Source organism: Bos mutus, chromosome 23 (assembly GCF_027580195.1).
Source record: "Bos mutus isolate GX-2022 chromosome 23, NWIPB_WYAK_1.1, whole genome shotgun sequence".
Taxonomy (NCBI): Eukaryota; Metazoa; Chordata; class Mammalia; order Artiodactyla; family Bovidae; genus Bos; species Bos mutus.
The window spans coordinates 49,378,376-49,394,050 of NC_091639.1; the positions used below are offsets into that span (position 1 = coordinate 49,378,376).

General features: G+C 37.7%; 1 protein-coding gene across 1 annotated transcript in view; it reads left to right on the forward strand.

The window, feature by feature from the left end:
- Nucleotides 1-15,675, forward strand: part of KHDRBS2 (KH RNA binding domain containing, signal transduction associated 2) — a 617,615-nt gene that overhangs the window by 409,723 nt on the left and 192,217 nt on the right. Inside the window, exons 5-6 of the mRNA XM_070360912.1 lie at nucleotides 1,141-1,268; nucleotides 10,865-11,063. Of these exons, the coding sequence (XP_070217013.1) occupies nucleotides 1,141-1,268; nucleotides 10,865-11,063 (327 nt within the window). The remainder of the gene's footprint in view (nucleotides 1-1,140; nucleotides 1,269-10,864; nucleotides 11,064-15,675) is intronic.

Here is a 15,675-nt window from a genome sequence, read left to right on the forward strand (position 1 = left end):
TTTTGGGAGCTTGAGGTAAAATTTGTGTTAGAAATGTTTGTAGATTGCATGCATTCCCCCATCTTCTAGGCTGGGCTATGCAGGTGAGTGCGCAGTTTCCATGTGCTGTTACTATAACTCACATGCATAGAGCTAACCTGGCTCAAGTGTCCACAAGACTTCAGACATCATTTATATTAACCCAAACATTGCTACAAATATTTCTCATCTCAACTCCTAGATAGCTCATGACTTTCACCTAAACCCATCTTTAATGAAATAGAATTTACTTGGATTGCCCATTTGGCAAAAATACCAATTATCCAGTTTTGCATTGCTCCACCAGGAGTGTGTGTGTGTGTGTGTGTACATTCACATAAGTGTAGCAGTAAAAAGAGGAACATGTAAGACTGACACTAGTTTTTTGCAGATAGTATTCATCTTCAGTGACTCAGGTCATTATTTGGTCCTATTTAAATGACAGGTATGTTTCCACACTGGTGCAGGACCAAGCTAGTCTCTTTGACTTTGACCCAGTCTCTGACTGCTATGAAGCTTGCTTTCTGCTCTGGCTATTATTCTCCATCAGCCCATAGCTAGAACACATAGGAAAGTATTTATTTTTAAACACTGCTCATCAAGTTGTTTAGTTCAATTGCACAGCTTTCAAGTTGTCTGAAACTGGCCATTCACTGAATTTTTAAATTATTTTACCACAATGTCTACTTTGCTCCTTGGAGTTGACCCTCTTCAGTTTATGTCAGGGATAATTGAGTGTTATGCAGTCATACACAATCTGCACATACTCATTCTACTAAAGTTGTTTCTCTTATGAGCAACCATAACCGGTGGTACCTTCTAAAATCTTGTTCTGTATTGTTATCTTTTATTTTCTGGCTAACATATAAAGTGATATCCCAGCAAATCTCATTTGATTTCCAGCTGTGTACTTCCTTGACAAAAGAAGCAATTTCAATTTCTCTCTATAAAACTAAGAACTTACAGTATGTTTACTTTTACATCATTTTGGATTTTTGTATGTGCCTCCAGCAAAAAAAAAAAAAAAAAAACTTTTTCTTACTGTGTTTGTTCAGTTCTAAGAACTCCAGGCCCCATTTTAACTCAACAGGTCATGTGTTTTTTGTTTTTTGTTTTTCCTAGGACTATAATGATGAAATTCGTCAGGAACAACTACGTGAATTATCTTACTTAAATGGCTCAGAGGACTCTGGTCGTGGCAGAGGTGTTAGAGGCAGAGGGATAAGAATAGCCCCCACAGCTCCATCAAGGTACATTACTTCTTGCTTTAAATAAATTAACAGTCACTAAGCATGGCAATCCCTCACTGGCCTGTTCTGTGTCATGATCACAGCTAGGAATAAACAACATCAGCAACAATAACTACCACTGACAAAAAAATCAACAACAACAGATGCTTATATAGCTCATAAGAGCTTTACATAAATTATCACCAGCATACTGTTAAGCATTATCTACAGGTGAGCAACTGATAAAGATATAACCAATATGCCTGAGAACACATAAACAGTCTGACTCCAAAATTCAGAGTCTGAGCTCTTAATAACTGTTCCAAAAAGAAAAGAGGAGCAAACCTGAGACTTTTTACTCTGGTCTTGTCCCCAGGATTAAGGCAAGCAGATGATATAGTTATACACATCTTTGAACCAGGATGACCTTGCATAAAGAGAAAACTTCAAATTTTTGGTGCCTTAAGTGGCCCTTGAATTGATACAGTCTTGCCAGATAGGTATAGAGATAAATGAGGATAATGATAGATGGAGGTAAGTAAGTAGATATTTAAATAAATAAAGAGTCCAGAAAGCCAGATGCATATTACATACATGGGTGAGTGTAAAAATACTTTAAGTTTAGTTATATTGGGTTGTGCAATGTCATTAGAGAATATTTTATTTGATATTATTAACTTCGCAAATAAACTGGAATCTTTCTGTATCAGAATTTGTTTTGTAGGATTCTGTGTTTGTCAGTCTTTCAACAGAAAGCATTGTTCTGTAAAGAGGTAAAATGAAAAATACTCACACATTTCACACAGAGACTGTGTAATTCTGTCCTCTTTATTCTGTTGAAGTTGGCTTTCAAATCTTTAAATGTCTTAGAATTAGAGTAGTATAATGCCTAGAAACCATCTCCAGAGATTCCAAGATACTTTACTAATTCAATTTGCCTTTTATTTGCTTTTATTAACATCATCATTAATTTATTTTTCCTTTTTAATTAAATTATTTATTTTAATTAGAGGATAATTACTTAACAATTTTGTGACAATTTTTGCCATACATCAACATGAATCAGTCACAGCTATATATGCGTCCTTCCATCCTGAAATCCTTCCCACCTCTTTCCTCACCCTATCCCTCTGAACTGTGCCTTTTTTTTTTTTTTCAATTATGTCCCAAATATTTTAACCACCTTCCATCATTGGTTTTAACCTTTAATCACACACATCAAAACATTTATACTTATCAGGAAAAAAATAAGAATGAAAAATTCCCCAAATAAAGTATCAAGGGAATAATTGACTATCTAAATGTAAAACCTGGCAGTTATGCAATTACTTTGCCTAATGAAAAACCTTCTGAAAATGTTTCAGTGATTATTTTTACATTTTATTCTTTAAAAGTTTTTTTTTATAATTGAGCATTCTAATGCTACCCAGAAACAGTTTATTTTTATGGATATACCTTTTATAGAATCAGCCTTTTATAAAACCCGTATATTAACCCCATTTTTATGGGTTGGGGGATGACATCACTGCAACTAATATTAAATTGATCATATCTTAGTGTTTAAATAATGAAATTGTCATTTTTGTAGTTAAAAAAGTGATAATTTTGGCAGTTTTTTATTGTGTAAATTATGTATTAAAGGAGAAGGAAATGGCAATCCACTCCGGTATTCTTGTCTGGGAAATCCCATGGACAGAGGTGCCTGGTGGGCTATAGTCCATGGGGTCAAAAGAGATGGACATGACTTAGTAACTAAACCACCACCACCAAGTATGTATTGAACGAGTATACAGGGAACTAGTCTTTTTATATTCTATATTCCTTGGAATTGAGACCATTTTTTAAAAATAATGCATTAACCTGTTTTTGAAATTATAAAATAATTCTATTAAAGGATTTTGTTTTGTTATTGATGTTTCTTAAGATAATAATATAGCTGCCATATTTGAGTAAGCCATATAAAATTTCAACTTTAGTGAGTTTTTACTCTAAAGTATTAATTTCTCCAATTGTTTAGTAAAGGATAGAGCATTGTATTCTTGATTTTTAAATACCTTGGAAAAAATTTGATTGAAAGCTTTGCTTAATCTGATACTGCATATGTAAAAAAGAGAACTAATATTGAAAATTAAACCTTAATTTCAATGCCATCTTAATGTCATTAATATATTAACATTAATAAAAGTAAATGTAGCAGAACTCTGATGTCTTCTGTTTCAGACCACATGATGAAATGCATCTGCAATTGTAAGAATAAGCATCAAAAGATGCTTGCTTTTTGGAAAGAAAGCTGTGACAAATCTGATATGAAGAATTAGCTTATTGCTGAATACCCTGACACTGGGAAAGATTGAATCAAAAGGAGAAGGTGGCTACAGAGGATGAGATGGTTCGATAGCATCACCAACTCAATGGACATAAACTTGAGCAAACTCTGGGAGACAGTGGAGGTCAGAGGACACTGATGTGCTATAGTCCATGGGGTCACAAAGAGTCGGACATGACTTAGCTACTGAACAATAAAAACATTACATAATTGAAGATTTAAGATCTTTACATATATCACCACTACATGTTGGATGAATGTGAACATTAGAAAAATATTGAAGCAGTCTTTGAAGTTATTTTTGTTTGTTTGCTACAATGAGAACTATGGATGGAGGAGCCTGGTAGGCTGCAGTCCATGGGGTCGCTAAGAGTCAGACACGACTGAGCGTCTTCACTTTCATGCATTGAGAAGGAAATGACAACCCACTCCAGTGTTCTTGCCTGGAGAATCCCAGGGATGGGGGAGCCTTGTGGGCTGCCATCTATGAGGTCACACAGAGTCGGACACGACTGAAGCGACTTAGCAGCAGCAGCAAAAATGAGAACTGACAAATAGATAGAACAAATGGAGCTTGTGAAAGAGAAGAGTAATCACATTTGTTTCTAAGAAAGATGACTCAATCACCACTGTGATGACAGAGAAAAATTAGAGAAAGACACAGAGAGATAGACACTCATGGCAGAGAACCCAGTGAAAAGGCAAGTCCATTATTCCACCCAGAAATAAATACCACTCAGAATATTAGAGGTAAGTGATGAGATTAGAGATGAAAATTTTTATGAATTAGTTTCTGGTTGGGCTGCCCATTTAGCTCAGCTGGTAAAGAATTGCCTGTAATGTGGGAGACCTGGATTCCCAACCCATGGGAAGATCCCCTGAAGAAGGGGAAAGCTACCCACTTAAGTATTCTGGCCTGTAGAATTCCACAGACTGTATAGTCCATGGGGTTGCAATGAGTCAGACACAACTGAGCGGCTTTCATTTTCACTTTATTTTCAGTACCTGATTAGATGTTGGAGATCAGAGAGTGGTCCTACACAGGATAAATCTCTGATGTATGCCCTGGTTAGAGATTAATGGCATCCATTAAAATTCGGTAAAAGACCAAGTTTAATGAAGAATATAATTATTCCTATAATTGATCCTAGGTCTATGGATTGCTGGTGTGTCCTTGGGAACATGACTTGTATTTTATGTGACTTGGTTCTCAATCTTTTATAATAGCTTAGAAATAGCTATGTGACAACTTTGTCAAGATTTTTAAGTTAGATGACACATGTTAAGCACTGTTTCCCAAACTGGTTCTGTTCAGTTCAGTTGCTCAGTCATATCTGACTCTCTGACACCATGGCCAAACTGGTTAGCACACTGGAATCACTGAAGATCACTGCTGCTGGAGACTGTGATTTAATCATCGTGGAGTGGAGTCTGGAGTCTGGACGTTTTCAACGAATTTTAGGTGACTCTAACATGCAGACCAGCTAAGGATACATGGTCCAGGTTATGGTGTATGGTAGGGAGGAAAGTGCTAACAGCCATCAGAGTGAGAGACTTCAAAGTGCACTGTGAGGCACAGAAAATAGTGACATTAATCTCCCAAGGAGGGCCTAGGAGCAGATGTCAGTGAATAAACCTGAAGAGTAAAAAGGAAGACTGGGAAGATAAGCAGAGTTATACATATCCAAAGAAGGCATTTATAACCCACAGTGATAAATGTAGCAGGTACTGTGATATGGGACTATGTAAATGAACCCAGTGGCTTTGGAAACTAGTAAAATACTGGTGACACCAGTCAAGAGTATTTTCAACAAAGTGGAGAAAATAATAACTAGATTTCATTTGATTCAGGAATGAGCAGGGAGTGTGGAATTAAGAATAGAAAACTTTCAAGAAGTCAGAAAAGTAGAGAAAAGAACACTATAGTGTTGGTTCAGCCAGGAACACTATGTTCTAAATAGGTGATATCAATCTTGAGTTGAATTGAAAATCTGAGTTGATGAGAGATATAGGGTTAATATTTCAGAGTAAGAACATACGATATCAGAGATAATGAGTCAGGTTCAAGAGACAGGCAAGGCTCTGTCTGGGAGACACTTGATGAAGGAATGGAATGAGAAATTAGATTTGATGTGAGCGTAATGTAATTCTAAAGCAGGAAGAAGGCAATGGCACCCCACTCCAGTACTCTTGCCTGGAGAATTCCACGGACGGAGGAGCCTGGTAGGCTGCAGTCCATTGGGTCACGAAGGGTCAGACACGACTGAGCGACTTCACTTTCATGCATTGGAGAAGGAAATGACAACCCACTCCAGTGTTCTTGCCTGGAGAAACCCAGGGATGGAGGAGCCCGGTGGGCTGCCATCTATGGGGTCGCACAGAATCGGACACGACTGAAGTGACTTAGCAGCAGCAGCAGCAGAAATCTTATTTTACCCATTAAGAAAACAGTTATAACAACTCAGGCTCAGGGAGTTTTAACAACTTACCTGTGATTGTTCAATGGCATAAATAGAATTTGTGGCTAAAGTATGGTGACATGATTTACTACCCACCCAAGGGACACTTTCAAAAGTATTAAAATGCTAAACTAGGACAACAGTTATAATTCTGAACTATGCTGGGCAAACCTGGATATATGCACATCTTACATATGAAGTGTTAGGAAGCCCAGTGAAGGCAAAAATTAGTCTATATTTCCATTTTATAGATGGGCTTTTGTGTTATCACAGTAGTTTAGAATATTATGGGCTTAGATATATTGTGATTGAAGGGGGCACTGGGCCTTTCAGGGTCTCCCAAAATAGGAGAGCATTCTCTATACATTAGATTCACCATAAGTTCCCTAATAATTTCTCTATTCATCAGTTCTATAATCTATTGAAAACTTTTAAAAAAGCTTTACCAGTATTCTTATTGTTCATTCTTAAAGCTCATTTACCACAAAAGCCAACTGCCTACTATTCATAGCAGAAAGCATAACCTACACTCCTACCTGTTCAGTTCAGTTCAATTCAATTCAGTCACGCAGTCCTGTCTGACTCTTTGCGACCCCATGGACTACAGCAAGGCAGGCCTCCCTGTCCATCACCAACTCCCAGAGTTTACTCAAACTCATGTGCATTGAGTTGGTGATGACATCCAATCATCTCATCCTCTGTTGTCCCTTTCTTCTCCTGCCTTCAATCTTTCCAGCATCAGGGTCTTTTCAAATGAGTCAGTTCTTACAATCAGGTGGCCAGAGAATTGGAGTTTCAACAGCAGTTTTTCCAATAAATATTCAGGACTGATTTCCTTTAGGATGGACTGGTTGGATCTCATTGCTGTCCAAGGGACTCTCAAAAATCTTCTCCAACACCACAGTTCAAAACCATCAATTCTTCAGTGCTCAGCTTTCTTTAGAGTCCAAGTCTCACATCCATACATGACTACTGGAAAAACTATAGCTTTGACTAGACAGAACTTTGATGGCAAAGTAATGTCTCTGCATTTTAATATGCTGTCTAGATTGGTCATAACTTTCCTTCTAAAGAGTAAGCATCTTTTAATTACATGCCTTCAGTCACTATGGAAATATAGACTAATTTTTGCCTAATTTTTTATTTTGGAGCCTAAAAATAATGTGTGTCACTGTTTTCATTGTTTCCTGATCTATTTGCCATGATGTAATGGGACCAGATGGCAAGAATACACAGAACTGTACGAAAAAGATCTTCACGACCCAGATAATCACAATGGTGTGATCACTGACCTAGAGCCAGACATCCTGGAATGTGAAGTCAAGTGGGCCTTAGAAAGCATCACTATGAACAAAGCTAGTGGAGGTGATAGAATGCCAGTTGAGCTATTACAAATCCTGAAAGACGATGCTGTGAAAGTGCTGCACTCAATATGCCAGAAAATTTGGAAAACTCAGCAGTGGCCACAGGACTGGAAAAGGTCAGTTTTCATTCCAATCCCAAAGAAAGGCAATGCCAGAGAATGCTCAAACTACCACACAATTGCACTCATCTCACATGCTAGTAAAGTAATGCTCAAAATTCTCCAAGCCAGGCTTCAGCAATATGTGAACCGTGAACTTCCTGATGTTCAAGCTGGTTTTAGAAAAGGCAGAGGAACCAGAGATCAAATTGCTAACATCCACTGGATCATGGAAAAAGCAAGAGAGTTCCAGAAAAACATCTATTTCTGCTTTATTAAAAACATCTATTTATGCCAAAGCCTTTGACTGTGTGGATCACAATAAACTGTGGAAAATTCTGAAAGAGATGGGAATACCAGACCACCTGATCTACCTCTTGAGAAATTTGTATGCAGGTCAGGAAGCAACAGTTAGAAATGGACATGGAACAACAGACTGGTTCCAAATAGAAAAAGGAGTACGTCAAGGCTGCATATTGTCACCCTGTTTATTTAACTTCTATGCAGAGTACATCATGAGAAACGCTGGGCTGGAAGAAACACAAGCTGGAATCAAGATTGCCGGGAGAAATATCAATAACCTCAAATATGCAGATGACACCACCCTTATGGCAGAAAGTGAAGAGGAACTAAAAAGCCTCTTGATGAAAGTGAAAGTAGAGAGTGAAAAAGTTGGCTTAAAGCTCAACATTCAGAAAACGAAGATCATGGCATCTGGTCCCATCACTTCATGGGAAATAGATGGGGAAACAGTGGAAACAGTGGCACACTTTATTTTTCTGGGCTCCAAAATCACTACAGATGGTGACTGCAGCCATGAAATTAAAAGATGCTTACTCCTTGGAAGGAAAGTTGACCAACCTAGATAGCATATTCAAAAGCAGAGACATTACTTTGCCAACAAAGGTTCATCTAGTCACGGCTATGGTTTTTCCTGTGGTTATGTATGGATGTGAGAGTTGGACTGTGAAGAAGGCTGAGCGCCGAAGAATTGATGCTTTTGAACTGTGGTGTTGGAGAAGACTCTTGAGAGTCTCTTGGACGCAAGGAGATCCAACCAGTCCATTCTGAAGGAGATCAGCCCTGGGATTTCTTTGGAAGGAATGATGCTGAAGCTGAAACTCCAGTACTTTGGCCACCTCATGCGAAGAGCTGACTCATTGGAAAAGACTCTGATGCTAGGAGGGATTGGGGGTAAGAGGGGAAGGGGATGACAGAGGATGAGATGGCTGGATGGCATCACTGGCTCGATGGACGTGAGTCTCAGTGAACTCTGGGAGTTGGTGATGTACAGGGAGGCCTGGCATGCTGCGATTCATGGGGTCACAAAGAGTCAGACAGGACTGAGTGACTGATCTGATCTTATCTGTTCTGAATGGGACCAGATGTCATGATCTTAGTTTTCTGAATGTTGAGCTTTAAGTCAACTTTTTCACTCTCCTCTTTCACGTTCATCAAGAGGCTCTTTAGTTCTTCTTTGCTTTCTGCCATAAGGGTGGTGTCATCTGCATATCTGGGGTTATTGATATTTTCCCGGAAATCTTGATTCCAGCTTGTGCTTCATCCAGCACAGCATTTATCATGATGTATTTTGCATATAAGTTAAAAAATCAGGGGGACAATATACAGCCTTGATGTACTCCTTTACCTATTTGGAACCAGTCAGTTGTTCTGTCCAATTCTAACTGCTGCTTCCTGACCTGCATACAGATTTCTCAGGAGGCAGGTGAGTTGGTCTGGTATTCCCATCTTTTGAAGAATTTCCCACAGTTTATTGTGATCCACACAGTCAAAGGCTTTGGCATAGTTAATAAAGCAGAAATAGATGTTGTTCTGGAACACTCTTGCTTTTTTGATGATCCAACAGATGTTGGCAATTTGATCTCTGATTCTTCTGCCTTTTCTAAATCCAGCCTGAACATCTAGAAGTTCATGTACTGTTGAAGCCTTGCTTGCAGAATTTTGAGCATTTCTTTGCTAACATGTGAAATGAGTGCAACTGTGTGGTAGTTGAGTATCCTATGGTATTGTCTTTATTTGGGATTGGAATGAAAACTGACCTTTTGCAGTCTTGTGGCCAAAGCTGAATATTCCACATTTGCTGGCATGTTGTGTGCAACACTTTAACAGCATCATCTTTTAGGATTTGAAATAGCTCAACTGGAATTCCATCACCTCCACTAGCTTTGTTCATAGTGATGCTTCCTAAGGCCCACTTGACTTTGAATTCCAGGATGCCTGGCTCTAGATGAGTGGTCACACCATTGTGGTTATCTGGATCATGAAAATCTTTTTTGTATAGTTCTTCTGTGCTTTCTTGTCAACTCTTCTTAGTATCTTCTGCTTCTGTTAGGTCCATACCATTTCTGTCCTTTATTGTGCCCATTTTTGCCTGAAAATTTCCCTTTAATTTTCTTGAAGAGACCTCTAGTCTTTCCCATTCTACATCCCATTATCATCATTTTCCTAAAAGGCTTAGTGATCTTGCTGAAAGTAGTGCTTTCTGAAGGCCATAATTTCAGACAAAATAAAAAGTGAAATAATGATGGTTTTGCCCAAAGATTTTAGACAAACATTCAACCTTTCCAAAGGCCTCATAATACTTAACAATTAACTGCAGCCATTTGATCTCATGCTTTTAGTACAAGTTACTTTTGTGTCCAGCACTACAGTACAAGGTACTCAGTTATTATTTTTATAGCAGAGTCCGCATGTGTTCACTAGCACCATAGTTACCCCAGGAAATAAATTATATCAGAGACTCTGCTGTTTAAAGGGTTACATGCATAACAATAAATCAGTGACAATGAGTTGTGATTCAAGTGACCTTAAATTAAATCTAAGCTACTATAATAAGCAGAATGATACCCTTAGCTCCAAGTATTGTCAAAGTGCATACAGCTTTTTTTTTTTTTTTTTTTTCTTTAGTGACAAAATTACCTATCACTGTCAGTTACCTCCAGCATGGAGGAGACATTGAAAATTAGGTGCTCTGAATGGACCAGTGAGTCATATATTAGACATTGCTCTCATTTTCGCCTTTTTGGTAAACTTGGAATAGAAATCAGAGTGGGTTAATTTTTGGTTGTTTTGCTTTAAATTTTTAGTGTTATAAAAAATATCAAAGTATTTTATACGGTTTTCATGATAACTAAGTCATACCCAATATTTACAAAACATTCTGTGGAGGTCAAAATGCTTTATATCTTAAAGAATCTCCATTAAACACACACACTCACACTCTCAGACATACAGAAATTAATGTGGTTTTCTTCCCATTGTATACAGCCTGTAAGATGAGAAATTCACCAGCTTTAATTCCTTTCTCTCATCACTTGTTTCTCATCTGTACTTGGCCTGTTTCTCCTAGGGGACGTGGGGGAGCCATTCCTCCTCCCCCACCACCTGGACGAGGCATTCTCACCCCTCGAGGGACCACTGTGACCCGTGGTGCTCTTCCAGTGCCCCCTATAGCGAGAGGCGTTCCTACCCCGCGAGCCCGGGGGTCACCCACCATGCCAGGATACAGGGCACCCCCTCTGCCAGCCCACAAGGGGTATGAAGCGTATGTAAGTACTCTTGAGAAATCAGTTGTTAGGAGGAGTTAAACTGGTTGAGCATCAAGCTAATCTTCAAAGACATTCATATACCATCAGTATAGTAGATGATGTTTGTTGCAGGAAACAAGTGTCATTTGCAACAGAATGTAGTAGTGCATTTAAATGAGGCCATTTTGTAAAAAGCTTTCATTGTACAGGTTCCATCACTTGTTATTACCAGTTAAATAGCTTACATTTTAAGAAACAAACTATCTTGGGGTTTTCTTATATTTAGAAGACTTGAGTCATTTCAAAAAGAAATAATTATGAACATAATGTGAATAGTCATTATGTAGAAGATTCTCCTGGGACATGATAAAGATGAATATAACTCAGAAATATTTGACAAATATAATGTGATTATATTACAAACTTTGTTAGTAATTTAAGACCATGTGGTTGGTTTTTCATTTAAATATCCTACTCTCTGAGTGTATGAAAGATAAGGAATTGGCAGGTGTGAATTCAGAGCTCAGTACAGAATGAATATATGAATTGCAGTGTCTCTAAGTACCTCTTCCCCTTCTAATCCTCTGTATTACGTTACACTCCCTTTGAACCTTTCACCTGAGTTGTTAACTTTCTGCTGATCACATGTTTTACTTTCTGTCTCCATTTCTCCTACTGGATTGTGAAACTTGTTAAAAGGGGTAGTTTCCTATTCACTTTTGGAACTATAATAAGTCCACTGTAAAAGTTTGATTGAATTGACACAACCAGATTATCATCCTATGAAACAGATACATTTTGCCTTTAACCTCTCCAAGATGTCCATCCACTAACCTAGGTGTTTGCTTCATTCTAACATAGATACACTGTCCTTTGTGAATTATTAGTTATATAAACTCTTCAGGGACAGTTAGCATCACATTCTATTCATTGAAAGCATATAAATATTTTATGAATTGGTCAATAATCAAGCAAAACTTAATCCTAAAATAAAGTAAAAATGTTTGCTAGGCATCTCTAAGAACTTTAATGGTTAGAGCATGTTAGTTTTTAGGAAAGTTACTGATTAAGTATGAAACATGGAATAATGTCTCTAAGAGTGAAGAAAAATATTAAGTTTAACGATCCATTTCTATGGGAAAATGGAAATGTGTTCATCTAAGTATCTTTTGTACAACATCAGCTATCAATATTTAAAATCTTAGTCTGAAAAATTGAAAAATCTGCAGCCGATGTTGTATTCTACCTTCTGAACAAGCCCATAGGTCTAGAAACTTAGAACCTGGTCCTGGTCCTACTGTCTCTTCAGTAAGACATATGTACTGCTTCAGAAATAAGTGCTTTTTAAATGAATGAATGAATAATCCACAATAGGGACAGTGGAATTGTTTTATTTTGTTTTGTTTTTCTTCTTTTTTTAATCTCTGAGGAACTAGGTCTACCACATTCATGTGTATGGACACTATGATGTTTTTGTCTACCAAACAGAAAGCTAAACAGTCAGATCTTTATCTCAAAAATTAAAAGAGAGAAATAGTAGTCAACATTGTTATCAATAAATAAATTTACAGCACTTATATGGCACAATAAAAGAGAACAAGATTTGAAAAACTGTAGTCTTTCATGTAGCTACAAAAGCATTGTGGCCTTTCACATTCATTCCAATTTGTAGTGAATAAATCAAGGAATGCAAGGCAAAAGCAGTAAGCTGCAAAGGCATAAAGATTTTATGGAAACATGAGTATATTCTGAAAAAGGTTATATTCTGAATTGGAAATTTTAGGAGGATGGTTCTTATAGTAAGTAAAGAAAGTATGTCGAGCCTTGTAAATCTGATTTTTTTAAAACTTAAAGTATCAATTGTTCATTCATTCAGGTTTCAGTAAACCTCTGAGTCTAGATCAAGGGTCTGCATCTGTATAAGCACATCCATGGTTAAGGAAACAGCAAGCAGAAAGGCACTGGGAAGAATCTGCTCAAAATGTTTGGGGGTCAGCTAGGAAAACATCAGAGCTAGAGAGTATGTGGGGGAGACAGAGAAGGACAAGGGTGGGGCAGGCCAATTCATGTTGCTGTTGGAGAGTTTGAGGCAGGAAAGCCACATGAGCAGGTTTATGTTTTAAAAGATTTCTTCTGTACACATTGCAGTGGACAGAATATACAATGAGATGGACGCAGGAATAGAAACAAGGAGGCTAGTGACATCCCCATGGACAGAACAAGGCTCAGAGGGGTGAGAAGAGATCTATTCTGAGTCTATGGAAATGATCTAGAAGGATTTGATGATGGCACAGAGGGAGAATGTGTGTAAACAGAAAGGAGTAAAAGATAACTTTGTGAAGTTTTGTGAAACGCAGGTTAAACTTACCAACCAGATAAAATTGAGGTGTCATTTGTTGAATTGAGTACAGGGTGGTGGGGGTGGAGGGAATGGAAAGGTCATTGGAGAGCTAGTGGTGTTTGGCTTTCAGGAAAGTCTGTAGTGTTGCTGGGTGGACCTTACCTGACTTTCAAAACAGAAAGCAGCATCCCACAGTTTGAATTCTAACTGTGTCACTAGCTGTGTAATTTAGAACACTCTGGGTCCTGGATTTCCTCTTCTATAAAATGGGGATAATCATTTCAGCCTCACAAGACTGCACTGAATATTAGAAATAAACATCCATAAGCACTTAAAACATGAGTATTCATGAGTACCCTGAAGATTATAGACAGTAAATAAGAAGTAACTATTATAAAAATTTCATTATGTATCATACTCTACAGTTTCTCCCTAGGTAAATTATGGACCCACTGAAGTCACAAATATTTAGGTACTTTTTGTAAATTAACTGGGCAAATTAGTTGTTTTCAAATAGAGAAGCTCTATCATCTTCTTTTAATGATAAATAAATAAGTGAACAAACAAACCTGGGGGGTGCTGTGTTGATGAAAACATTCACTAAACTATCTATAATAGGAATAAAATAGAGTTTTATTTGAGCCAAACTTAAGACAATAACCCAGAAGACAGCTTCCAAGATTACTCTCAAGAACTGTTCAGGATAAGCAGGGTTTTCAGCATAGTTTTATGTCTTGTCGGAGGAAGGAGCACCAAACAATTTAGAGATTCTTCCCTTCAAGTTTTCTGAAAAGCCAGATCAACATATACACAGGTAGTCAGCATGGCCTTGGCACATGCAAAGGGAATCTTATCAACCAGCAGGACTAACACTGGTGTCCTGGGAAGGGAAGCATTTAATCTTATTGTAAACTTGGACATTTTTTTACTTCTGGTCAATGCACTCTTTTCTTTAATAATTAAAGCAGATATACAATGTATGTTATCAAACTGACTGTTCTAGTTAGCAAAAAAGTCAAGTTAACGTTTATAGGCCAGAATGACTTCCCTACACCTCAGCATGTGAGCATTGCTTTTATCAGGTGTCATGAAGTCCAGTAATAGGAATGCCATCAGGGCTGAAGAAACAGCTAGACTGAGGCACTGGATTGTCTCCCCACATTTCCTCTCTATTTTATGTGCCCATATGTTTTCATCCTATGCTAACATACAGACTGGATATTTGGCTTCTCTGGTCAACTTGGCTCAGCTCGTGGTGAAATACGTCCACCCTAGGACTGCCACATCTACACGTCCAGTTCTCCTCACCTGCAGATACTGGCTGGCTGGCTGAATAGAATTCAGATACTTAGGTAGGAGAATCATATTCACTTGGGCATGCCAGGTGTCTATGACTATAGAACAAGAGTTTCAGGAAATCAGATCTGGGATCCACACTCATTAGCCACCAGTGACATGGGTGGTTCAGGTGTGAAGTTCACTGATACAAGTTCATGGATACAAGCACGGTTCCTGGGGACTCAGCTCCAAGTGTCATATGGAGAGACATTAGTTTCCACAAAAGGAGAAAAATATTATAAATTTTGCAGATATCCTAACTATACCTTTAATAGCATACTGTTGATAATAAGTAAAAGGAGATATTATCTCTTAAAAAAACATATTTTATTAAAACCTGTCATATTTTCATTTTTTTCTATAAATAATGCAATGAATACATACAAAGTTGAACACTTGGCTGATAATCTCTGACACTAGTCTTTGATATCTCCATCCAAACATTCAAAGGCTGCTGCTCTCTGCTTTAATTTTAAACAATTGATTCCTCTTAAACAAAAGTTTAAGTGTCTCAGTAGCAAAATAACAGGACCATGATAAGTTTATGGTGCAAATATCAAAGGAGTTCTTCACTTTAAGATAAAATTTCTTAGACAAGTTTCCCTTTATTATAAATGACACTACAGAGCAATTCACTCTTCACAATTTTCTTCCTTCCCTGCTAAGGCTCTGATCACATGACTGTCTACAGGTGGCCAGATCATCTCTTTGTGGCTCACCATCAATGAGACTGCTGTTTAAAACCATCATTAGTATTAGTAGAGACATTACTTTGCTGATAAAGGTTCGTCTTGTCAAAGCTATGGTTTTTCATTTTTTTTTTTTTAATTAATTTTTGAAGGATAATTGCTTTATAGAATTTTGCTGTTTTCTGTAAAACCTCAACATGAATCAGCCACAGGTATACATATATATCCTCCCTTTTGAAACTCCCTCCCATATCCCTCCCCATCC